Source organism: Gavia stellata, chromosome 3, assembly GCF_030936135.1.
Source record: "Gavia stellata isolate bGavSte3 chromosome 3, bGavSte3.hap2, whole genome shotgun sequence".
NCBI classification, from domain to species: Eukaryota; Metazoa; Chordata; class Aves; order Gaviiformes; family Gaviidae; genus Gavia; species Gavia stellata.
This window is the reverse complement of record NC_082596.1, coordinates 71359176-71386649: the sequence shown is the minus strand read 5'-3', so window position 1 is coordinate 71386649 and position 27474 is coordinate 71359176. Positions and strand designations below refer to the sequence as shown.

At 39.2% G+C, this 27474-nt stretch overlaps 1 protein-coding gene across 1 annotated transcript; it reads left to right on the top strand.

Annotated features, from left to right (window-relative positions):
• The first annotated feature begins 3247 nt into the window (after positions 1–3247).
• LOC104257823 (sodium-dependent neutral amino acid transporter B(0)AT1) lies at positions 3248–25799 on the top strand. The gene is made up of 12 exons (XM_009812727.2): positions 3248–3449; positions 11144–11284; positions 12829–12966; positions 14284–14465; positions 15229–15339; positions 16111–16223; positions 18519–18647; positions 20184–20340; positions 21099–21303; positions 21868–22027; positions 24360–24522; positions 25590–25799. Exons 1-12 carry the CDS (start codon positions 3248–3250, stop codon positions 25797–25799), a joined length of 1911 nt encoding a protein of 636 aa, XP_009811029.1.
• The last annotated feature ends 1675 nt before the right edge of the window (positions 25800–27474 follow it).

Here is a 27474-nt window from a genome sequence, read left to right as displayed (position 1 = left end):
ATATGACTCTTAGAAAGGGAACGTTTCCTTTTTAATCAAGTTTTTGTAAAATTGTGAATTACTTATGGACAAGTTGGCTTACATTTTTGTATAGCCTCTTTTAACTTTTGAAAAAAACCTAATACATTAAAAATACAGGGGTAGTAGACAAAAAGACAAATGTCTTATTAGAAATGTTTTAACACAAGTAATCCAGTCTAAATGTAAGATCCATTTTCTCCTACATTTATAATTAGCAATTTGCAAAACATGTCTTGTTTAGCAGCCTATATTGTGAAAGGATTGATTTCATAGAGGTTTATCAGCCGTAACAAACCCTGTGGGACGTGCCAGACATAAACCTTGAGTTGCTTGAAGGAGAAGTTTACCTTAGAGCAAAGGAAAGGGCTCTATCGAGTAAGCAAGCAATTGTGACTACGGCAGAGCAGCCCCAACTCCTTTGTTGAAGTCCACAGGGTGGCAATATAGACAACCTCTCCGTGCAATTGCAGGTCATGTTGGAGCTGGTGTCATTGCTACCGCAGGTCCTTCAGAAAAAGGTGCTGTGCCTTCCAAGATCATTAGCCGTGCAATTACACTTTTAAAGAAATCTGAGCTAGATGCTATACCAGCATATTTGCTTCTGCAAATATTTAACAACTGATAGCTAACTAACAACCACTGGAACCTGGCATTACCGAAGTAAGATAAACTTCTCCAGAAAGACATTTTGGATTTATTTAGTAGAAAGCAATCTGGAATGTATTTTTGGATCCTGATAGAAACTGTTTGCACGTGAAACATAGCAAAAGATAGAAATTTTAAGATCATCTTAACACAAGTGTGAATTTATTTCACATGCTATCAATTTGTCCTCATATAATTTGATTCCCAAAGGAAGCTACATTCATTCCTTCCATGTCAGCTTGCACTGTGGTTAAAGAGAAATATGCTATTTTAGGTTCAACAAATTCTATACAGAATCTTGATTGTCAAAAGATTTCTGATTACACAGAGTCATTAGATTGTAGCTCTAAGAGATGTTGTGTGGACAGCATGTAATCATGATCTGATTCAGTTACTGAAAGAGGTTCTACATACAACTTTGCAAAGATTTAGAACTAAAGCCTACAAGTTAGGGAATGTAGAAATATTATGGGGAGGATGTTGGGTTTTCCTATTTCTTCTGTCTGCTCTTTATTTCTGCCTCATATTCCCTACAGCATGAATACTAGGATTACCTTCCTATGATTCAGGAGGCAGAATAATAACCCAGATGAGTTGTGAGCTCCTGGACCATGCAGTTTCTTGCTATTAACCAGTAGGTCAATGTCTTTCTGTGAAACTGGAAGTTGAAGAGCTGCAATTTGAAAGTTCTCTATTGCCACTTGTAAGTGAAAATGGATTTTTCTAGACAAGGGAAGTACAGTAAATGTAGTCTTTCTGGACTTCAGTATTGACCACAACTGGATGTATTAGCTGAGCTAAATAGGAGATATAACACAAACAAAGAACTAGGTGAAGATCTGATGGTGATGGTAAGCTGTGCTGAAAGCAGAAATGGTGGTCTAAGGGGAGATTACTAATGCAGTTCCTCAAGGATCAGTTTAGGAACCATCTTTTGTCATTCTTCCACTAATGACTAAGGACAAAAAATAGTAGCATGTTAGTGAAATACTCATGACACAATGTCAGAAGTATTGTGAATGCTGAAAAAGTATCACTCGGGAAGAACTGAGTATCTCAATGTACTGGAGTAGCAGAAACTGTGTGAAATTTAAAATATGCTTCGGATAACTTAGAAAAAGAAGTTCTGCTGCAAGCTAGGAAATCCTTAGTTGGAACTGCCAAAGGAGAAGAAAGGCCTTGATCCAGTGGTGAATCAGGAGACAGCTCATCCACAGAACTGACAGGGTCATGAAAAAGGCAAATGCTATCGCTAGGCAGACAGGTAGAGATATTTCAAGTCAAGTTAGGGAAATATTAATACCTGATTACAAGGCACAGGGAAAATCCATCTGGGCTACTGTATACAGTTGTCGATGTCAAGGATTAAGACTTTTTTTGTAACTTTTCTGTTCAAGAGATGATGAACAGCCTTCTTGGGGCATAAAAGGACCTAAATTCTAGACCAGCCTTTTAGAAATAGGGAGTTCAAAAAAAATCAATTTTGAATCAACATGATAAGGTTGTAAAGGGGTGCTGTGATGTGTTCACCTTCTTTGGCAGGGGCTGGACTTACACGATCCCTTCTCGTTCTTTATTTTGACCACCCTGTATCATTGTATGCACTGAGCCTGGAGGGCTTAGCTGACAAAGTTCTTTCTTACGACATAGACTGTGTTAGATATTATACATAGTTTTCAGTGGCAAGTACTTACCTTTTGATAACACTGAGGTACAAATGGAGCGGTCTTGTTATGATTGTACTGAAAGAATGAGGATATTAGTAGTATCTGTGATATTTGTTAACCAGTGTCTCTTTTTTTATTTTTGACCAGTGTATCATAGGGTCATTGAAAAGGTGAAGGGACCTTTGATTTCAAGCCCGTTTACAAGAAAGATGTTATGTTCTTCAGACCTTGTTCTGTAATGATTAGAGGCATTAGGGTAAGCAGATTATTCTTATGATTTTAAAGGTCAGATTTTATAATCCCTTTCATTCTCCATCCTTTTTGTCAGAGCATTTAGTAGCATAAGATCTCTTACAGAGAAGGAAGAACATGTTTCGGTAATTATCATGAGGTATACAAATTTGTAAGCATACACTACGGGAAACTGAATGTAATGGTGATTCACAAGCAGTTTATCTTCCTGATAAAAAATAGTATGAAACATCTATATTCAGTCTGTAGCCAGTGGAATCTTTTTACTCCATATTTGCCAGGGCTATAGATGTATTTAAGTGAGTTTAAACAGGGGCGTGGCAAAGGGTGTTTCATAACATTATAGGCGATTACAGTTTATAGCCAAATTATCTCCTGAATTACATTAGCTGAAATCAATGTTTTCTACTAGATGAACAGACTGTTCCATAAAACCTTGACAGATAAAGCATTAATAAGTGTCAGAGCTGACTTGGTCAATCAAATGATTTGCTGACACTTCTTTTTACCACAAGCCTGCACTTTCAAGTTTCGTGCCAAAGGTTCACTATATATAGCTGAAGACAGCAAATAGATGTTCTCTTTTTGTGCAGATTTCTAACTAGCTGCCTGTTTCATTGTCTCCTCACTGGGGCAGCGTTTTCAGTCAGGAAATTTGAAATATGGTGAAGCTACAGTTGCCCAATCCTGGCCTGGAGGACAGGATACCTTCCCATGCAGAACTTGAAGTCCTTGAGAAAGAAGAGGCAGACTCCAGACCAAAATGGGATAACAAGGCTCAGTATATGCTGACGTGCGTAGGGTTTTGTGTGGGCCTTGGAAATGTGTGGCGGTTTCCATATCTCTGTCAGAGCCACGGAGGAGGTATGTCTTTAATATATCTTAACTAACTCTGGCTGTAAACTAGGTTTAATGTCTCTTTTGGGAACCCAATAATGGAATGTGTTTAGAACTGGTCGGTTCCTGTAAGAACAGTGATGTTCGTCTCTAGAAGACTGTCTAATGGAGAACCTTATTTCACAGGTTATGAATACCCACTGGAGTCATGTTAGTGATGGAAGAAAAGGAAAGGACTGTTTTTATTTCAGGACACAGGATTGATCAAATCAGTCTTGCACTGTCATGTACATGGCATATTTTCTCAATCTAAAACCAATGTTACTTTACACACACACACACACACACACACATATATAACGTATATTTTAAATTATTAATAAACTACTTGGGAGTATGATTCTGATCACAATCCCAAATGATCTTTTCATTGGTTTTGGACTGATCTGTGTATCAGCTGTAGGGTGAGTGTGTGTGTAATTTATGACAGGAGTAACAGCGTGAAAGTAGTTAACGTTAAGAATATGGTTTTAGCATATTGGTGTTAGTTAAGTCATTTAAAATCTGAATGTATGCTATTTACCATATAATTTACTGTGACTCCTTAGGGTTCAGGTTAGGACTGAATGACCATATTAAAAATTTTGTTTCACTGTTTTGCTGTTTGTTTTTAAAGATGATCTTGAGCTGAACCATTGCTTAAATATTGTATGACAACATAAATTTCTCATTTTCTGACAGTCTTTTCTGCCCACTATCTACTTGTTATCTGCATTTCACTATGGGATATGTGTAAAAAGTGTTTGAAAGAAAATTTTTGGCTTAAGGAACAGTATTTCAAAGTAATTTTCATTAAATGTACACAGTGAGGTGTTAAAAAATTGCTCTTCCTAGTTAGAGTAGGGACCAAGGAACACTCTGTGGGGAGCTGCTGCTACAAACTCAGGGGCACTTAATGACAGATGACTCAGTTGCAAGAAGAGATGCTTTTAACATTAAGATTTTTCTAACATGGGCTGGTGTTTAGAGTTTGCAGTGCAAATTGAAGGTTGTGTTCAGTACAGCCAACTCTTGTAACAAAAAAGTTACAAGACACACAAAAAAACCCCATAACCTCCTTTCCCTGTGTGACAATTTTAATTTGAAGAAGTGGATGGATATCTCCAAAATTTATGGCACTCATTGCTTCTCAGGTTGTTCTACTTAGTCTTAGAAAGTGGACATGCCCTGTTTCCCAGGGTTGATTTATAGGCACTTTCCTCCTTTTCTGTCTACCTTTCCTTTCCCTCGTGTTCCAGCCGTATGAAATGCAGCTGGAAAATGAACATCCAACAAACGCAAAAAAACTTGGTATGGATCATGGTTTTCTGAGTGATGTCAGTGAAGATTTATGAATTGCTTGTGTGTGTCTGTCAGTAGTGTGTTTTAATTTATCCTTTGGCAGCAATTATTTTTCTTTCTCATCATCCTGTGCCTTGCCCTTGCTCAGGAATACTAACAAGAGTTATCCCTGGCTGCTGGCTTCCCTGGGACTCTCTCATTGAAATTTTAAGCAGAAGTTGAAAGGCAGCACATAGCAAAGGAATGATGTAGCTGGCTCTAGAGATATGTGTCCCTGTAGCCAGATTTGCTACTTTCTCTATCTATTCTTCCACATAGCACCAAATGCTGTGACTCATATCAATACATAAGAGTGAGCAGCAATGCCTTCCCATGGCTTCTTAGAAAGGACTCCTTAACTTCATCACACGTGAGGGTGGAGAGCTGTTGTGCAATTCCTCCTCCCTCTCTGCTGTACAGTACACCTCAGCCTCTTCTGCTAGGTCTAAATCCAACTCCTGTCACCAATGCCATCTTCTCATTACAGTGCCTGTTCTCCAATTTCTCCCTTCAATCAGAAAAAAAATGACTCTTGCTGTTCTGTGGATGGATGGCTTTGAATTTGAACATGTGACTATCTGTATTGTAAAAACAGATCTCGAAGTTCTGATTTCTGAAGATATTTTGGTGTTGAAACATTTTCTACCTCATGAGATTTTCTGGCTCCTGCATCTCTAATTCCCATTCAGCCATGTTCACAGCACAGCAAACACCCAATAGATGCAGCACTCTGCATCGTCTTTGATTGCACAGACACCCTTAAGTCTGGCTTCAGCTACCTCCAGTTGGAAATACGTATTTACTAGACATTTTGGACAAGTTTTGCCTTAGTCTTTGCCACTCAACATGGTAGCCGGGGTAATTCATTCATCTTTGCATTTGTGTGGCCCACTCAGGGACACAGATGTGCCTCTGTAACAGAGCAGGGGAAAACTGCAATGTTACGCACCTTCTTCCAAGTTAACTGATACAGAGCAAACACCACACTCATGAGTGCCCTGAGGAAGCTCCATTTTCCCCTAGTCTGTCCAGTGCCTTTACCCTGGATGGTGTACGCCTTCATGCTTCATGTCTTCAAGATATGTCTTCACTGAATCCTGGGTGCAGAGCAGCAGGAATCCCTGCTGCTGGTCTCTTTCACTGGAGATGGGGATTACGCTGCTCCTTAGTCTGTCCCTGGCATGTTTATTTTATAGAGTCCTAAAGCTCACTTTGGATATGATGGTGCATTATGGCCGTGCATTAAGAGATATAAAAAAACACAGCTATTTGCCATACAGTAAATATCTGCAGAGGATGAGAAAAAGTCCTATGTGGTCACAGAGTTAGAGGATGTCTCATAAGGTGCATGCAGAATCAAGGTTGCATAGACTACCTCATGAAAATAGTTTCTAATTTCTGAGGGTTGACTTTGCTATCTTAACAACATCTTTCTTTTTGAAATATGAGTTATATGGATGAACTATTGGAGTCATTTAGCATGGGTGAGGTCTCGTAGCAAGGATGTAGATAGTCAGTATTTCAGCCAGGACACTCCCAAATGAGGTTGGATGTCCACCTACTTTGTGAATCAGTGTTTGCACATTTTGTATCCCTCATGAAACATAAACAGATGATGGTGAAGTATAAAATTTACCCTTGTAGTACTTAGACTTCAAGGAAGGTGGATTTTTTCTCTGCAAATTGACTGTAGTGAAGGTAGTTAGGAACTCTGAGTTTATAGATAACTCTTATTTTCAGATGTTTGAACTTAAATCTAGAATTATTTGAGGGCTGCTTCTTCCTAAACACAGCACTATGATAGTGTTTTAACACTGTGATAACCAAACATACAAAAAGAAATTAGTGGTTACATAACTTACTTACTTTTGTTGTCATAGATTATGAGTTTATATTTTAAAAAATGGAATATTTACTCCAGTAAAATTAAGAAGAGTACAGTACATTTTGTCCTTTCTACGTCTTAAAAGTTGTAAAAGACATCATTGCCACAGGCAAACTAGATTTCAATATACTCACAATGTAAAAGCTATGGTGTTTGCCTCAGCGCTTTCACCAGCTTAATGAGATTGAAATTTCCTTTCATTTGATAGCTATCTCTGACATTACACATAGCTTTTGTTTAATCTTTATTGAGCAACATGTCATTTAATCAACTGTTAAACATTTTTGTTTCAGCCCTGATGAGTATTATAAAAAAGAAGATGTATATTTAATGTTTAAACCATTGATAAAAAAAAAAGTCCTTAAGTCTACAGCTCACATATGTCTGCAGTAAACCTTGCCACTGCATGAGGGAGAACTTTTTTATCTCTGTGTATGCCACGCTGAACGAAGTGACAGTAATGACGTCAGCAGTTCCTTGCTGGTACTGGTACCCTCACTACAGCTGAGGTCTAAGAATACGATAGTATGGGAAAACATCTCCATCTGAAGTCTACCTGTCTTCTCTTTATGAGGAATTATGTGAAAGCAATAATAATTTTTTCAATTTCACATTAGAAACTCTTGGATTAAAGAGATAGTAATAGCCATACAGAAGTTCAAACCAAATTTTATTTGTCCTGAAATACAGTACTGAAACAGGATGAGAATCTAATATCTCAGCTGTAAGGTTTTCAGACTGGAAGATTACTCATTTTTTATACACATCTATACAGCATTTATTTTCAGATCATTGGTTTATTTGTTAGGTTCATAAAATTGTGACAGCTTAAAAGGCATTGATTTTTTTTTTTTAATGTCCCATATGGCAACTTTGCAGAGTCATTATCACTTATTTTTCCATTATAGCTTCTTTCAAAAAGGTTGGGGAGAAATTGAGAGAAACGGAAAATACAGCAGAGTTGGATTTCTGAGCTGGCTGTTAGAACTGAACCCTGAAAAGCAAAGAACCCAAGAAAGAGAAAAAAGTGGCATACGTAATTGAGAACTGCCATTTTATTTCTCTTGAAAATATACCAATATTCCTACAGATAAAAATAGGGACTTTTACTTATTTGTCCAGTTCTGACATGGCACCCCCTGCATTTCTAACTCGTCAGAGCTACCATACTATTCATGGCTAGCCCTTCAAGCTAGAAATGTTTTAGTTGTAGCTGTTTGCAGAGGGATAGATTCTGCACTGCAGGTGTATACACACAGCATGTACTTTACGTCTGTGATAACAAAAGGGGCGGACAGAGACCCACCTTCTCGATTTGTGTCCATCCCAGAACCTGAAATTTAATTCCTGGTGATTCCAAGGTAGCGAGGAAGCTGGGGAGCTGTGAGCACACAGTTGAACCGCACACCTTTTTCATGTGATAGATGGCTCCTCGAAGGGCATCCTTTCCCCTTTTTGTGGCTGTGCAGGGAAGGTCATGGAGTCCTTTTATCTGACTGCTCTGTCAAAGATGTGCCATGCTTAAAGACTTCTTTTATGGCATCTTAATGAAGGTACCTCTGTAAGTATCTCAAGACCTCAGGAAATCTCCTGAGGTTGATAGAGCACTCGTGGCATGTCCACCACAGAAGATGGTTCAATTCTGAGAGTTTTGCAGCAAATTTGATGCACTGTGCTCTTCACAGGGAGAGTTATGGTGTAGGGATAACGCTGTTGCTGAATCTCACTATCTTGGAGGGTGAGGCACGATGTCTACCCAGACTGCTAGAGTTGCGTGAGTGGAGGTGCACTTTGCATTTAAGGTTTGCAAGAATGTCTCAAGCATGGAAAAGGTGGACCCCAAATCAGAATCTCAATCAGCCTGCTTTCTACTGAAAGTGAAATGTTGAGACTACCTTTGAATGATTTCTAAAGGAAATGCTTCTAATACTTCATAGGAAATGGCCTGATCTTCCCTCTCTTCTGCTAACAGAGATGGTAACTACCAAAAAAAAATTTTCTTTGACAGGTGTGATAAGAAACATGTGGTCATAGATTGAAAGGACTATAAAGGCTGTGTATTTCCTTACGCAACAAGATCTTTGACCGGGGGGGAGAATTTCTAATCAAGTCCTTAAGCAATCTTACTGTGACCTGATGACAAAAAAGTGACACGTCTCCATTAGGAGCAAAGATGGTGAAGCAATGCACCTGCCAGTCCATTCTTAAGTTTCAAGAGATGATCTAAAATCACTGCAAGTTGAATTTCAAAGGGTAACAAGAACTTACCCTGAGTGCAAATGAGGAGTATTTGGATCAGGTAGCTGTACAAATCCATCTTCTGGACTTAATTACTACCATTGCTGAGAAAGGGCTTTTCCAGAGAGAAGTGAGATTGTGGTATAGCAGAGACCTATCAGGCATCCGAAAGGGGAGGTAAAAAGAAAAGATCCAGATGGAGCAGCCATACAAACACTGTAGGGGCAGGTTTCAGACTCTTAGGAGGTGTCTTGGGCTTAAAACAGAGAGAATGCTCTGAACTAAAAATTGCTGGTATAAACACAATTATCTTGTCCTTATCTCATCTTGCCCTCATGAGAGCTCCTGGACAAGAGTGCAACAGGAGAGAAACTGTGTGCCAGCCTGACATAAGGTTGGAGTACACTACCTATTTCTGGCTGCTTGCAGCTCCACGCATCGATAAGTAACTCTCTCTGTGAAAGGCCAGAGGCTGTATGTAGGGAGGTTGTCCCACTGACCCTCCCGTGTAGGAAGGAAGCCATCAGGAGGTAGGGGGACAGATCTCAACAGTGAGAGGGCACTCATCATGTACACTGCAAAAATTCTGTTTTCTATGAAAGCAAGAATAAACCGTTTCCCAAGGTGATAGACTGGCACAGAAGACAGACAGGAAGAGTCAGCAGAGTTGGAAGTTTAGCAAACTTCTCTACAAGTAACAATTCATAATAAGTCCTTCAGTTTTTCACTGATAAAAAGTATATCCAAAGTCAGTATTGTTCTGTCTCTCCTTTGAAACCTCTTCTGTTTGTCAGTCTCCTTTTTTACAGTGGTAGATAGTTTTTAATACATACAAGATGAGCTACACTGATTCTGAAAAGTGTTAAATTTTTAGTAAGCAGTTTCTGTGTCACTAAATGACATGCTTTACTGAAGTCTGAGAATATCATATCTGTACAGCTACCTTTGGCAACAGCTTCAACAAAAACTATATTTGCTGGTGCATCAGTCATTCAACCTGATGTGTGGCATGTGCATTTTCAAAGTGCTCAGCATTTTGAATAGCATTTTATGTATTCAAAACTACTGATTTTGATTAATAAATCTTAAAAATGACAATGAAAGACAGGTGAGTAACTAGCATTACTTGAATTCCATAGGAGTGGGAAGCAAAAAGCATAGCTAGCCAATTTCATTGTAATAGTGGCCTCTTGATACAACAATATTGTTTTCAGCAGACTTCACTGAAGTACAGAGAAAACAAAGACTTTGCAGTAATGATTATTTCTAAAACTCTGGTGTAGACAATATCAAGAAGATACCCCATGGAGCAGAAAAGCATGCAGTTCAGCTCTTCCAAAAAACATTCAACTGCCTTGAATTCAAAACTATAGTTCCATTCTTCAAATTTCCTCTTTCACTGTTACTTGATTTTCATTGCATACATGAGAAAGAAGTCAGCAAATACCCAAACCTGAACCGTTTTGTTAATGCACTTTGATTCTTTACTGCCTATGATTAGGAAGTTAAAGACTTTTTGTAATGACAGATAACCATCATTCTAATATGTAGCAATTTTCAAGCATTTGACTCTGCACGTTGGTATTCCACTGTGGTCTTATATGTTATCTCCATGTCTGAGGTACACTTTATTCAGGAAAAAATTAATTTAAAAAACTTGTGCTATACTAACCAACCTTGTCATAATTAACAAGGTTTGAACCCTGAACTTCAGATCTCTTCTACTTGAACATAAAAGCTGTTGAACACAGTTGCTAGGAAGTTACTGGTTATTTTATGTAGACAGTCCCAGGCTCTTGCCTGATCTTTTGAGGCATCTTGCTTAGTTCATTCAACTACTTCATATAGTTTGCATGATTCATAATTATAAAACCATAATCTTTTGCAAAAAATAAAAGGAAGTCATTCCAGGAAAATAGCTACCTTTCCTCCACTTGCAATCCAAAGGTGGCTTCTTCAGAGTTTAACCTTGGGAGTGTATAATTTGTGTTTATATTTGTCACTTGGGAAGACTAAGAATTCCTACCTGAAACCACATATATAATGAAGTCCGCTGCTTGGGCAATCAGGCAAAAGCATTGTTCAGAAACTGGGGAAGGGTTTCCACAAGTATGCTTACAACTCACTTGCTGTTTCAAAAGCCCTCAGAACTGAAGTTTGTGCTTTATTGTAATACTTCACTGATGGGAAACATCTTTTTTTTTCTTATCCATTTCAGGAGCATTCATGATCCCGTTCCTGATTTTGCTAGTCCTGGAGGGCATCCCCCTGCTTCATCTTGAGTTTGCCATTGGTCAAAGGCTGAGGAAAGGCAGTGTGGGTGTCTGGAGCTCTATCCATCCTACCCTGAAAGGGGTTGGTAAGTCTGAAGAGGATACAAAAAGCCACCTGAGAAAGCACAAGTCTCTGGACTGATAACCTTAAGAGTAAAGCTTCAGGTTTTTATTCCGGTGTGCTGTAAGAGATTCCAGGATCTATTCCTTTTCCCTTCTCACTAACTCTCCATTGGTAGGTCACACTAATCATGATAAGGCACTATGACAACCTTGTGTCCACGTTCCCAGGTACTATGGGTCCAGTTAAAACCTTTCTCTATTTTGAAACCAATTTCAGGCTTCAGAGGTATTTTCTGTATTATCGATATTGGCTGTTTTTACCATTAGGATGAATGTTTAAGTGTGCCAAAAATTTGTTCTGTAACTGTTACATGGATAAATAATAGTTGAATCTTTCTCTAAGCTGGTCTACCAGACTTCAGCTCCATGGAATGTTACTTTCTTACATCTGAGAGAGGTACCATGCTAAAAGCCATGGAGACAGTATTTTGCAGAAAATACTGCTTCAGATCTGTATTAGACTGCTGAGTATTCAAAGACTCTATCTGACAATGTAGTAAAAGCAGTATGATGCACACAGCATTAAAAACTCCACAGATACCTCATGACACAGGAAATACGGGAGATGCCATCTGAACATCAGGAAACACTGGGAGGGTGACCCAGTACTGGCACAGGTTGCTCAGAGATGTGGAATCTCCATCCTTAGAAATATTAAAAATCTGCCTGGATATGGTCCTGGGCAACCAGCCGTAGGTGGCCCTGCTTGAGCAGGGGGTTGGACAAGGTGACCTCCAGAAGTGCCTTCCCACCTCAGCTGTTCTGTGGTTCTGTGATGACCACACACTTGAAAGGCAAGAAACGCAGCCAGTTAGGACTGCTGTTGGCATCCACTGCATCTGTAAATCAGTTACAAAAGATATTTGTTCACTGCATCTGGAATTTTTCAAATTTCTTCAGAATCTAAGAGCCCTCAGGAGCTAATCATTAGCATTTACTGCCTGCCAGAGAAGTCACCAGTGGTTGATTACTTGGGAGCAAGTGGAGGAGGAGAGATACCAGCTTGAATCCTGCACCTTGTCACAGACTGTGCCTCCTGGCAGCTATCCACCCTGTACAACAAAGATTGGCCAAACACATTTGCTGACCTCTGCAGTGACACTGTGGAAGGGGAAGACAATCTGGGTCTCATTTAGGCAAAATCCCAAGTCAGTTGAGCTTTACATGTACCCAGCATCCCGCACTCCCTAGATATCAGCGGACAAGACTATGAACAGGATCGTGTAGTGTCTGTAGGGAGTTAGTCCACCCATAATGTTGGCTCCTAAGTGGGTGTCAGCTTCAGTCCCAGAGTAGTTTTAGGCTGTCCAACCTTTAGGTAATAAATTCACAGTGATTAAACCTACATCCAAAATAGAGAGAGGAGAGGGGAAAGGCTATAAACCATGGGATTAGGGTGGGGAGGAGAGTAGGGAAAGGTTGAGGCTCATACCATGTATTTTGACATGTCTTGAAGACTAAGAATATTGAAATTTATTGAAATTGTTCTGATTTTATCTTTTTTCAGGCATAGCAGCAATGTTTGTATCCTTCCTGGTGGGTTTATATTACAATACTATTATTGCCTGGGTAATGTGGTATTTCTTCAACTCCTTCCAAGAGCCCCTGCCTTGGAGTAGCTGTCCTCTCAATGACAACAGAACAGGTATACTTTAGGAAATACTGTATTTTGTTGTGCAGCACATTTTTCCATTTCTAGCAATTAGCCTAACTGAGTCTCTTTCTGTAAAACAACAGTAAGGCATGGCAGTCCTGTCAGGAACATTGTGCTATTTTAATACTTGTGTTTTGTAAAAATTCACATTATATAAAATGTGATCAATGCTTAATCTTTGAGACAAACTTTGACTTTTTATAGGAAACTTCAGGGCTGATTTTGACAGACGTGTTCACATACAGAATATTCACAAAGTGCAAGTCTAGCATAAACATTAACATCTTCCAGATTTAGGCAATGTGTTTCATCCATCTCTTTACCAACAGCCCTCCATTAGCATATTGAAAAGAAAAAAAAAAAAAAAGAGAGAGATGTATAATCCATATGAAACACCTGTATCTCTCAATATGACAACAGCCCATAGCTCCTTGGAGACTGCTTGGTGACAGCAGCTTTGTTTTCCATAGTCAGCCCTGCATGAAACTGTATGAAGCAGGTTTTTTGGAGGGTCAGTGAACAGCTGTTCAGAGAGCTTTGCGCCTCTTCTCACACAATAAGTATAAAAAGCCTCATATAAGGAAGGGCAGGCCAGGGCAGAACACTGCACAGGTCAGCACATTCAGGGAGCTGAGAAGCCAGCCTGAGCTAACAAGACCTTGAACAATGCCCCACAAAACAGAAAGACAAAGTATTGCTGAAACAGAAAGACAAAGTATTGCTGATCCGAAGGAGTTGTGGGAGGGGAAGAGCTGCCTGGCTGCAGGAAGCTGTGGGCAGGTGCCCACACTACATCAGGCAAGAAAGAGCAGGATGCATGTGGAAAGCCCAAAGCTGTTTAGTTGGGTTTTTTTAAGATGAGGTAGGAAGTGTACAATCATTGAAAAACATCTGCCTAACTGCTTTTCTTCTACTAAAAAAAAAATGTTCCATGCAATATATATACATTTATGCTCAGAAACCTTTTCCACACTTTCTTTGGCACAAGAGGCTTCTAACCTCACATTTTTGTAGGAAAAAGGAAAAATTATAAAGATAGAAGAGTCCTTGAGTGAGCTTCAAAGATTTTATCTGCATGGTTGAATTAATAGAAATAACAATAAAATCTGTATTAAAATCTCTGTTAAAAATTTCTCTTTTAAATCTCTCTTTTCTTCATGAAACAAACCTCTAAGAACCTGAAATTTGCCAACAACAAATTCGCTGACATTAGATGGTATAATTTAGAACACTGGTGTTTATTATTTAACTTATTTTTTTTCAAGTAAATAAAAGACATACAGAATGAAAACTATTTTGTGGTTACAGATTACGTAGAAGAATGTGCCAAGAGCTCTCCTGTAGATTATTTCTGGTACAGAGAAACATTAAACATCTCCACTTCCATTGACGATTCAGGCAGTATACAGTGGTGGCTTTTGTTATGTTTAACATGCGCATGGGGTGTACTGTATGTGTGCACAATCAGAGGCATCGAAACAACAGGAAAGGTACTCCATTTTGGTTTTTTATGAGATGATATTCATTATGCTGTTGTGATTCCTTATTCATACAGACTTAATCATAATGTAGAAACTGCCTGTTTCTTGAGTAAAAGCATGTCTAAAACTTTGTGTGTCATCACTGGGCCTGCTTTTTGAAGAAGGAAGCTGAATGAAATGGAATTTGATTTGATTTGATTTTTGTAGGGATTTTTGTGAGCAATTCAGCTTCCTCGTCCTTATAGGTTCCAGTAAACCATTTCTTAGGTATTACCACCTTAACATTAATATTAACCTTTAATGCAGGATTGAGGGACTCTTTTTGCTATGGCCATTCTCTTCAAAACATACATGTACAGATTTATTTGGGTTTGTGCTAGTCCTTAATGTTATCTCTCTAAAAGAGTGACCAATGTTCTGCTGCCCAGCGAAGCCCTAAGAGCCCATCCTTGCATCAGCAGCACCAACCTGATCTCAGGGTGTAGATGATTTTTTATGCTGATTTTGAATGATCTGAGTTGAATTTCAACAATGATAATTTGTCTTAAATAGAGCACTATAACTGTAAAAATGTTTATTATCAAAATGTACTGCACATACTGTTTCTCTTGACCATAGTTTTCTGTAGTATGTTAATTGTCACTCGCTTGAAACTTGCCATTATTGTCAGTCACAGTACCTTGTTTATTCCCCTCTTTTCTTCCCTGCAGTGCTATTTTTATTTAAGTGTTCTGTTTTATTTAAGTGTTTTATTTACATGCTTCTTGTGCAGGCCGTGTATGTAACATCAACTCTTCCATACCTTGTGCTTACCATTTTTCTAATCCGTGGCTTGACACTGAAAGGCTCAACCAATGGAATTGTGTATCTCTTCACGCCTAATGTAAGTCACTGCATGGTTCCTCCCCTAGTGAAACATGATGTTGTTCTCTCTGTAATTAACAACTGATTGAAAATTAGTCCCCTCCGTTGGTGCTTTTCTAACTGTCCCTCAGACACCTCTAAAATCTTGATTCTGGGAGGTGAATCCTTTGCATCAGATATAAAATATACGTATACACACACATTCTCTCTCTCCCTCTCTCTCTCTTTCCACCCCCCCATCAAAATCTGTTACAAAAAATGGGAGGATCATCACAGAGCAATGCAATGGGGTTGCCATAAGGGGCTTGCTTTCTTTTCCTGTATTCTAGTTAAGGACGAGTCTAACTTTAAAGCATAAATCATCCAGTTGGGAGTAGAACCCATCTAATCAGTATGGCTATATGAACAAAAGACCTAAGAGAACGGTTTAACTATACAACAGTTTTTAAACAAAGTTAAAAGGGGTTTCATTTTCCATGAGAAGACCTCTGAATGGTCATTATTAATGCTAAATAATAAACACCTTTTCTGGAAACAGGCACAGCAGCTGTCAGCTGTGGAAAGTCATTTGTTTATCAATTTTCAAAATACTTGTAGAAAACCTACACATAGGTTTTCTTTTTGAAAAAAAAGTAAGTTTGACAAAGGTATTGACCTATTTGTTAACATTCTTCAAAATGGTGAGTTCTGCATGGTTATTGTTCTTGCTTTAATTATTGTTTTAAATGCCTCATATTCGGTCTAAATAGCAATGTTGCATATGCTTAAAGTTGTATGTCTGATTTCTCAGGTTACGGAGCTGACTAATCCAGTGACATGGCTGGACGCGGGCGCTCAGGTGTTTTATTCTTTCTCCCTGGCCTTTGGAGGCCTCATTTCATTCTCCAGTTACAACTCTGTTCAGTAAGTAGCCAGGCAAAAGCCAAATTTTATAGGAATATTTCATTCTTTCAAATGAAGCATGTCCATTTCTGCCCTGTCGTTACACAGTAATTACTTGGGACTGGGACGCCATCCCCTCAGCCCTGTAAGGCACATCTTTGATCGTAGCTCTCCTGAGCCAAGATTTCAGGTCCCAGTGCTGGCTGATTTCCTGCAGAAAGATGTGGTGGCACCGGCTAGAAAGAAGAGACTGGATGCCCACCACCAGCTGATGAGCAGGAGCTTCCTTTGTGGGAGTGCTCAATGCATGGTGCTGCCCTTTGTCCTGCCCTTTGTCTCCACACTGTTGAGCTGGGTGATGGTACACACATTTCAAAGCAATTTACAGGCCACAGTTTAAGTCTTTAGCTTAGCGATTAGAAGATACATCTAGGAGTTTTGAAATTGAAACTCAGTCCCTTCCTTTATATATGCGATGGGGCCAGGGAAGACATGGAGTACAAACTCCCATCACCCAGGGAATGACCCAGTCAGCAAACATCGTGCTATATTTTACACTCACCCTCCCAAAATATTGGAGCAACCACCAGTGCCTCTTGGTGCCTTCCATCCCTTCAGCACTGTCCTCTTGAAAGACAAACTTCAGCATTCGCTGAACCTAATATTTTTGATAAATGTCTCTGAATTAAGTTTTGGTTATCTGGTTTGGTCATGCATTCAGAAATCTGTGTTTCAGTTTTGGTTCAGGCTCCACCACACCACACCAGCATTTCAGCCACTGATGTAATTCCCTGCCACCACTCTTGATTTCAGATGTTTTTCAAAAGTTCGTCTGGAACTTTTGGTGCCTGCGAGTCTCAGTGCGAGGTGACAAGCCCTGCTTCAGGTCCAAGTCAATGTTCCCACAACCTTGAGGAGCAGGGCTGAGAATGTTCTGCATCTTTCCAAAAGGCCCCAAGAAAAGGAGCAGTGTCCTCCTGCTTTTCCAACACACAGGGCTGTGGCATGAGGCCACATTCCTTCAATTCTCAATCATTCACAACTTAAAGAGGAAACTGCAGAAAGTAATGAAATTTCCATGGAGATATGAGAAAAAAACATGCAAATACCATTGTGTTACACAGGTGTTGGGCCACCTGCAGTCCAGCACCAGCTGGACCAGGTGTGAGTGACTCCACTTTCAGATGGTTTGGGAGTAAAAACATCTCAGGAAATACCATGAGGTTTCAATGCCATCAGGGATTCACTCATTCATAACCAGGAGGAGCTTGAGCATCTTACTTTCTCTGAAGGGAAGAAATATTTTTTTGAAGCCTGTCATTGAGAATCTCATGTTACAGCAAAAAAACTGCCACAAGAGTACAGCAAGGAATTTCAATGCCTTCTGCCCACTAGAGACCTATTTGCAACACTATAAATGAGGAAAGGTCACAGTGTCACAGGTCTTGGGTGGACAGGTTTGTCTTTCCTCTCCTCTTGAAGGTGATCAGAAAATTAAATACAACAACATCAAGTTAATCTCAATAGTCCTCTCTTGCCCAAGAGAAATACAATATCTAGAGCTTTACAGCCTTCTCATAAAACCATTAACTAATTTAATATTGGTTCTTTATCTTCTCTCTCAGATGAAGGTCTCTTTCTGGCTCTGCAATTTTTTCATCTTAGCACAGATACACTGGCAAGTGACTGCAGCAGAGAAATCTCTGCAAGTTTTAACATTCACAATGTAATAGCTTGTCTGTCCGACCTTATCAGCATAATGTTCCATCATCTTTCCAAAACTTGAGGACATTTTGAACCATCTTCTGTCCAACAATCAAACAAAACTGTTCCCAAGTGCTCTTGGCTACTGCAACTTTATCATACCAAAGTGCTATGGAAACTTCTGGTCACTTTTCCCTTCTGACTGTCTGAATTCAAACCCAAATCTTTCACCTTGCAGCAGCTAAGATACAGCTTATGCCAATGTGTGTCTGCACACGTGCATGCCAGGTATGAAAAGGAGTAGACATACTTTTTTGCCCTTCAGGTTTTTCTTTCCATGAGCCAGACATGGAAACAACTCAGGCAGTTATTCCTTGTGAGTAGGGTTATTTGAGGGGGCAAAAAAAAAAGCATAGCTATGAAACTGCTTAAGGCACCAAGTTTTAATTCACTAAATCTATCTTTAACAGCTGCACTTGTGTGTTCTTAGAGAGCACACTGATGTACCTATGCGTCTGTAGACTATTTTCTTGTTAGTCTTGGTAGCCAGTTTTTAGTATTTCTTTTGGGAATGTGTTTGAAATCCATTCTTTTTTTGCCTTTGAATTGCAGCAATAACTGTGAGAAAGATGCCCTGATTATCTCAGTGATCAATGGTTTCACATCCATCTATGCAGCAACTGTCATATACTCCATCATTGGATTCAGAGCCACAGAAAGATATGACGACTGTTTTGACAAGTAAGTTATTGAAAAAAAACCCCAGAATATACGGATATTTGTTTGGCTGAGGCAGCTCTGTTAGCCTGATGATAATGGATTTATTACTTCTGAACAATTGCAGCTCCTGACCCCCATGGTATCAGACCACTCATTACTTCTTCAAAAAATTTAAATCATGTGGTATCAACCCCATAGGGAGTGATAATTATTTTATCCACCTTATTTCCTAGATAGATGTTGTGTAAGCAACTATTGATGTTTCCAAAAAGTAACAAGGGAGGAAGAGGATATTCCATATTTTAATGTGTTTTTTTGAAACAGTTATTTCAAATATAACTGCAGTTTATGTAACAATTTCTATTTGCATAAAGGTAGGTTCAGTTTGTGATACATTATTTCACTAAAACATGCTAGAATATCTATAGTTTTAGAGGTAAATGTGAAAAATTAATGATTTGCAACAATGGATATGAAATGTGTTCTGAAGGAATCTATTTACTTAACTGGATAAGACAAGTTTCAATAAAACTGGTTCTGTGAAAAATTGTATTTTACATTACATACCTCAAAAACAAACAAACAAAAAGGGGTACTAGGCTGCTGCTATTTCTACTATGGCTGATGTCAAATCCTCAAAGGCCTCCTGGCATGGTAGCCAAACTATGCAGTTCTGCCTTGGAGATCACTTGCAATGAGCCACTGAAAGCGCTGCCCATTTTAAGAAAGCTCCCTGTGAGTTCTGACAGTCCTGCAGAGTCCTGGCCACAGCTGGATCGCAGTGTAGGCACCTCAGGTACTACTAGTGACTCTGCGTACTACAGTGGGAAATTACACAAATTAATTCATTAAATTCTTCCCATTATAATTCATTAGATGAAGTTCTACCAACCACTGGAAAATTGTCTAGAAACTCTGAAAAAAAAAAAAAAAAAAGCAGAATTCACAATAATCGACGCCTGCTGAGCTGACGTATGGCATGAACGTAATATATCCTGGTCCCTGTGTCAGCTCTGTATTTAGGTTGCCTCCTGGAAAGCTTAAATGCTTAGGTCGCATCAGAGGTACCTAATTTTACCAGAGCAATTCAGACTCCCTTCTAACTGGGGCTGCCAGACCCTGTGGGTTCCACTCAAGTTCATCCACATCAGCTGTAAAAGTGCATTATACATAACTGCAGATATCTTAAACATTCCCAGAAGCTGCCCAGTCTGGGAACTGATGCCCAGTCTGCAGTGCAACAATGGGCACCTAACAACTGCTGCACAGGTCCCTAGAGTGCCCATCCATTTAGCTGTCGTCTGTGCCGTGAAAGACAGTATCGGAGTCACCTTGGAAGAAGAAAGAAAGAATTGCACATGCACAAAACTCTGGACTTTCCAATCTGATCGAAAGATCTGATCTGATCAAGACCAAAATCTGATCTTGAGCAGCAGAAACATTGCTTCCTTTGTATCTTTATAAAAGACATTGTGCTCTTAATAACTTGCTTGATGATGAATCCTGAGGATGCTTACAAATAAATAATTTCACATTACTTGTATTTCACTTTTTCAGAAATATTCTGACTCTGATGAATGCATTTGATTTGCCAGAAGGTAACGTTACACAAGATAACTTTGAACAAATGCAGCAGCTATGTAACATGACTGATCCAACCGTTTTTGCAAGTCTGAAGTTTGAATCCTGTAATCTGGAAAGTTTCCTGAATGATGTAAGTTTAACATCCCGACTCATATCAATACCATAAATATGGTAGGAGTGCATAGCCATTTTTTAATTGCCTAATGCTTTTTCTTCTGAGGTTGTTAGGATTTTTTATATTTATTTCCACTGATTGATTGCAATTGGCTTGGAATGCCCTTGGACTGAAGAATTACTTTTGTTTACCCCATTTTGCTTTTGAAGAGATAAACTGTTTAATTCCTCTGAAAAGTACTGGCAATCTGTCAGACTAGTAGCTAAACCCACAAGTGTTCTAGGCTGGCCCCATATAGCTGGCAAAATAGCAGCAGGTATTTCTCTGGAACTAGCTGGTTGCAGCCATGGTGGGACAAGATGACTAGGGAAGAGACTCCCAGAGCCAGGAAGCAATTGGAGCAAACCCTGTCCCAATCAGCACGAGGGTGTCACAACACAGAAAGAATGGATCTTGACACCAAGGTGAAAAAAGTTACAAGAAGACTTAAATGTGTGCACCTTTTTTTTTCAGTTAAAAAGGTGGTGAATTACAGATGAAAATAAAATGTGGTGAATTACAGATGAAAATAGGTGTCCATAAAATCCCACCAACTAAGTTTGCATTATAATTACAGTAAATATATTGCTGCATTAGGAGGTCTTTGTGGAAACAAAAAGCATAATTAGTGTGGTATGATGTAACATACACCAAGCCTAGTGAATACCAATGTAAATTTAAGTGCTGCGTGATGTTAACGAGCCTGATTTTGGAGCTTCTGAAATCTTCCACAGGGAGTTGAAGGAACTGGCCTAGCCTTTATTGTCTTCACTGAAGCTATCACCAAAATGCCTGTTTCACCTTTATGGTCCATCCTCTTCTTCATCATGCTCTTCTGCTTGGGTTTGTCATCTATGTTTGGAAATATGGAAGGTGTGCTTGTACCTTTACAAGATCTTAAGGTTATAACCCCCAAAGTGCCTAAGGAACTTGTTACTGGTAAGTGCTTTTTTAGAGACAAGTGACCTCCCTCCACCCCAGGGGATAGTTTATATGCTGAAAAATCAACCTACCACCCATCTGCTTTCTGATCTGGCACAGTCCTAAGGCTCCTAGCTAATCTACTGAAGGTTTTCTCCCGAGAGGTTCCTTCTGAGCCTGCAGAGAGCTGCTCACCCCGCGGCTTGCCCGTCAGCCTGCTCATGGTGACTGTCATCTCCTCCGCGGGGAAGCTGGAGGACCCGCATCCTTCACCCGGGCAGGATTTCTCTCAGTGCAACACTGTCCCAACGATTAGGAGGAAGAGGACCTGTTTTCTCTCCTCAACCTTCTCCCATTTTGTTTGCAGCATCTCCCACCTGTGGAATGTTAGGAGAATTTTGCCATTTTAGCTGCATAGAAGCAGGCCGCCTCAGAGTATCGTTGAAAAACAAAGTGGTTACCTTCAGGCTGCAACTGAATTAAAAGTGACTTATAAAGCTTTCTAGCTACTGGGAAAATGTTTTACTTTTTTTTCTTTTGCTTTCTTTGCCTAAATGTGCTGTTGTTTTGGTTTTTTCACAGGTCTCGTTTGTTTGGGGTCTTACTTGATCGCTTTTATTTTTGTGCTGAGGTCTGGTAATTACTGGCTGGCTCTATTTGACAGTTTTGCTGGCTCTATTCCCTTGCTAATAATTGCATTTTTTGAGATGTTTTCAGTCGTCTACATCTATGGAATAGACAGGTATGAAATAGAAGTTAAACATTACTAGAAAGTAGTGCATAAATTGATTAGTTCTATAGCTGCAATCTTGCTACACCTTGGTGCATATAATTTCTGTGATAGAAATCACTGAAATTGTGCAAAGTTAGTTTAGGGTTGCTTATTGATTTAGCTTTCTAAAATAGTTCTCAGCAAAAAGAAATGATGCTTTGTCAAGAGTGTGGTGAGGATTCTTATTTGTACATGAAAGCTTTCCACTTTTTTATCAATACATTATAATAGATAATGCTCTATAACAATCAGCTAAAATAAGCACATCCCTAAGATATTGCAAGAAAATATTAAGCATTAGCAAGTGCCCTAGAGTATAATAATATGAATGCAAATAATTTATTTTTAAAGTAGGCATCAGAACATACATATTTGCAACAGTTACAAAATGCCGCTATAGCACATTTACATTTTAAATATGGTGGCATTTTCAATAAATCCTCTTCAGGATAATTGCATCGAATATTTTGTTAGCAGAAGAAAAGTACAAGCACATTGGCACTGAGCTGGAAGTTTAAAACAGGTATATCCCAGGACTGTTTAAAGTGAATGCTGAATGATATTGTCCAAAGCAGGGATCTCCAGGCAGGCTGCATATATTGTTTTACAACAGGATGCAAATCCAAGGCTACTGAGATACGTTCTTAGCTGATAGATTCAGGACTTTATCAGTCATAGCAGTGAGTCACTATTCTATCAGCTTGCTAGAGATGTAATAAATCAATCTGTGATTCTGTGAAATTTCCCCACCTTTCTATTTGTAATTAATACGTAAGAAATATGAAAACAGTGTGGGGACTTCAATCACCCATAGGTTTTACTTCAATCTGTGCCAGCCCCTCCAGCTGTGCTGCTCCTGGCAAGGGGCTGAATGCCCTTATGGCCTGTCTTCCCATACTTAGAGTTTTAGATTACCTGAAGAGGCATGAATCAACTTAGGTAAACTAGAGGAGCAGAGGAAGTACCCTAGAGAAAGAAGGCTTATTTTAATTTGTTAAGGACAGAAAAGTCTGTGTTGATCACTTTTGCTTCCCTTTAAAATCTCAGAACACTTCCCAAAGTCAAATTAAAAGTATTCCCAGGACACAAACATAGGCTGAGGCCAAAGAGGGGTGGGGGTCAATTCAGAAAAGAGCTTCACACCAAACTTTCGTTCCTGGCCAGTACACATGACTGTAGTCCTCTTTGAGTATCAGGGCTGCCCAAAGGTGGTGTTATCAGCTCCAGATGAGTTTCTGTGACCTTTTTCTGAGAAAGGGTCATTGGTAAAAAGATGGCTTTCCTGCCTGAAGTAGAACCTGCGTGTTATCCATGACACTGACGGGAACTACACCTGGACATGCTCTGCAGTCGGGACATGGGGCTCCATATCATTTTGAGAATGATACCTAAGTCTTAGAAGCTACGGATGAAAAGATAAAATAAATTTACGTAGTAATTGACTCAGCTGAATTCTGTGTGTTGTTCATAGCTGTAGGACAAACTGAATAGTCCCCTCAGACTTATCCCCATAGGATACTCAGGAAAGCCAGACAAGAGGACTAACAATAGAAGCCCCAAACTTCCAAAATAATTATTTTTTAAGAAGTGTGTGCAGGTGGTGCTGCATCATATGTAGAGGTCATAAATTGGTTCAGGACTGATGAAGACAGACTCACTCTCAATGCAGGGATTGTTTCTTCTTGTGGGGACATTTTTGCCCCATTGTCCATTGCATGCTCTATGAATAACCCAAACAACACATTTTTAGGTGTTCTTAATAATGTGTAAAGTTAAATATTGTTTCAGTACTCAACCTGAGAAAACTGGTAGAAATCCAAATTAAGCAAGCATTATGCATAGAATCTAATTTTTAAAATTACTCCAATTTGCTTTTGCTCTTTTTTAATATTGTGTCATTCCTTTTAATTTATGTAGTTCTGAGACGCTTACTGAAAAATTGTGAAAAAATACTGCAATATGTTATAGGGAAAGTCCACCTGCATAGAATCTTTCTTGTTGAAACTATTTCACATATACTTCACAGACTTCTTGAAGAAAGTACATTTCCAAAAATAATTTCCGTGACTTACTTTTGAGAACTACGAGTTACAAACTTCTAACATAGTTGCAACGATATCTGCCTTAATTTGAACAACTTAGGTCTAACTCCTGGTGTTGTTATCAATCCTCATTTCACATTGACATTAGGAAAGTCCTGGGAAGCACAGTTAGGTGTAGTTTGGACTTCCCTGTCGATGAGCAGGCACCCTTTGATCCTGACCAGTTGTTACTGTCCTGAACTTCCTGTTTTTGTTTCTAGGTTTAACAAGGATATTGAGTTCATGATTGGACACAAGCCCAATATTTTCTGGCAGGTTACCTGGAGAGTTATCAGTCCTCTCATTATGTTAGTTATCTTCTTCTTTTATTTTGTGGTGAAAGTCAATGAAGAACTGCTCTACAGCATTTGGGAGCCTAGCTATGTAAGTATATAAACCCAAAATATTTATTTAGAATTATTTTATGTATTTGTCTTTAATGTAGGAGTCATAGTCAGTTATATTCATCTCCGATCTCAAACAGTTTTCCTGTAAAAAACTTACTAAAAGACATAAAGTAATAATAAAAAGTAATGCTTAGAAAAATAAGTCCTAAATTCAGCTGTGATGCCTGCAACTGGTGTATAGTGACACCTGAGTAGCATTTCCAAAGTGGACAAAACCAAAACATTAGTCCAGTTGTCGGGCAAGACTGAAACAGTTGTCAGTTCCCCAGCAGGGATTACAGAAGAGCTGGAAATGTCACAACCTTTCTATGTTGACAAAGGACCAAATCTGTGAAGCCATTTTGATATTGCACTTGTTTCTATCTGCATTTAAAACCACAGAACTGTAGTAGTGCAGGTTATTCATCACTGACAGAAGAAATTAATATTAATTAATATTAATATCCAGATTTCTTCTTTCGTCTTCCAAATGTGTTGATATGTTTTAAATTATAATTGCAGCAATAAGTTACCTACTTTTCCTTTCCTCCCCTTGCAGAATAAAAAGCTGTATGTGGTACAGAGAAGGGCATATTAGAAAAAATGTGGGTCCCGTCATTTTCTCCGTCACCCCATCTCTTCCCTGCCTGTTGAGCTCTGCTTTTTGTTCTCTGGCCTTATACCAGTTGCCATCCTTAAAGCAGAAACTGTCATTCAGCACACAATTTGTAAAGATGAATTTTTATTTCCTTAAGACAGAGACAGAAAGGGAGAGACAGGAAGATGGGGAAATGGGACTGCTTTCTTCTCTGCCCTTTGGCAACCCTTCCCGGCTCTTGCTTCGTTCACGGCATCTTTCCATCGCTTTTAAGTCAAAATAAGTCCAAACCAGCTGAGACTAGAAACCGTTGAGCTGGAAACTGCCGGGAATTGGCAAATTATTGTGCCAGTGCGGCTAGCTACTGTTCTGATTACATTTTTGATCTGTTGAATTATTGAATGTGTGCATGTTCCCAGGTATTTGTTCCTCACGACTTTCTACAACTTGATTGTTTGCTCTTGCAGGAGGAGTTCCCCAAAACACAGAAAGTTGAATATCCCAACTGGGTGTATGCTATTATTGTAATCCTCGCTGGAGTGCCTAGTTTGGTCATCCCTGTCTTTGCCATCTACAAAGCCATCAGAAATTGCTGTCAGAAAAAAAATGATCGTACAGGCCTTATGATCTCCACATCTGAGACTTCTGTTAATGGAAACTTAAAGTATTCAGCATAAAACCATTTAAAAGAATGTGGAAGAATGCTTTGTCAGAAAGAAAAGTAAAAATATTTTTTTTAAAGAATCCAGAGTTAATTTTATTTTCATAAAAGGATAACTATGTGTTGTTTCCAGGTAAACATTTGTTTACTTAACAATGCAATGCACTGTGAAGATTTAATGGCTTGGATCCTGGAAGCAAGACAGCCACATTTGCAATTGATTGGGGCACCAGGCCAAATCATTTGTCCTCCTTGTGGTTTTGAAGCCAGCTTGTTTGAAACTGGCTTGCAGTTCTGTTTGGGAATGCACTGCACTTGACATGCCATAAGTGACGCTTCCATACGCAATCATTCTGGTTGGGTGGCCAATACGAAGGGTAACTTAATACTGACTTCTCTTGCACATTAAATTGTTTTTACTTTACATGCTACTGTGTTGCACAAAGCCACCAATATTAGTTGTCTCATGCAGAAGTTTAAAATATTTAATAAAAACATTTCTAAGTTTAAGAATGACAGTTTGATTCATTTATAAGTCTGGATATTTTATTAATTGCCTATTGCTTCCAAGTTCCCAGCAGATAGCGCTGCTTTTGCTGATGACAGAACAGGTAATCTTGCGATGGGGCAGCAGCGGTTCAGGAAATGGCAGAACCTCCCTCCTCTGGCACCCTTGAGCAAGGGATGCACCACTTGCCTGGGCGGTCCATGCTGATGGGGGATCCAAGGCACCCAAGTGGTGCAAAGCTTCTTGCTCTCATCTGTCACAGTCAAGGTGGGTAGCTCTAGTTCACGTACACACAGACACACGCACATGCACACCTACCTACCTTACAACTATTTCAAGCTTCTAACTTCCACATGACCCAGAGGAGCTCAGTCAGGAGTCCCATTCCTTATGTGGTCAATGGAGAGAGAAAGGGGCACCGTCAGAGCACCCAGGTTGACTTGTGTAGCCTAGATGTGAAATTGGCTTCAGGTTGGATGATCTGCAACCTGACCATATTTGTATGCTTAGCTGCAGAGCAGGGCTTTTATTTCTAAGTATTTGGGGGAAGAAAAAATCCATCTTCACTTAGACACTCTTCCCATTTCGAGAAGGGGAATCCAGGCACAAAGTGTTGATTTACTGAAGCAAGCAAGCTAACTGGCTGATCTGTTTAGTGTGGAGTGAACCGATTTGGTGTGCAAAATAGCAAAACCCTGGTATAACTGAAAGACAACAGAAAAACATTCTCACATACTTTCAACTGAAGGAGAGCATTCAGCTCTTGCATTCATCAGTAACTATTTAATGAACAATAAAAATAGTCACTTGGGATTCATTGACAGGTGGGAAGCGATTAACCTCTAACAGCTATGGTGAAAATGGACCAAATTCTAAGGACTGAACATGGTCTAATTTTTCTTGCTTTTTTTTTTTAATTCACTTTTTGCATTTGCAAAAGATGTCTTCATTCATTTACCTCTATTAAGAAACTAAGAAAGGAAATGGCAACACTTTATTCACAGATTTTTCCAAAGTATTTTACAGTTTTACTAAGTGCTGTAAAGATTTGTTTTAAATTAAATTCAGCGTCACACTTCTCTGAAAGTATCTGAGAACAGAAGGAGAACAGAAAATAAAAACCTGTTTGATCCCGAGTTACCCATTAACAACATATTCCCAAGTTCTCTAACTATAGAAGGAG

Bases quoted from the DNA above. Each gene is read 5' to 3' on its own strand.
- LOC104257823 (XM_009812727.2), top strand. From the start codon at position 3,248: ATGGTGAAGCTACAGTTGCCCAATCCTGGCCTGGAGGACAGGATACCT. The intron at 14,466-15,228 runs GTACTCCATTTT...CTTCTTGTGCAG, and splicing joins GCATCGAAACAACAGGAAAG to GCCGTGTATGTAACATCAAC. The intron at 18,648-20,183 runs GTAAGTTATTGA...TCACTTTTTCAG, and splicing joins TATGACGACTGTTTTGACAA to AAATATTCTGACTCTGATGA.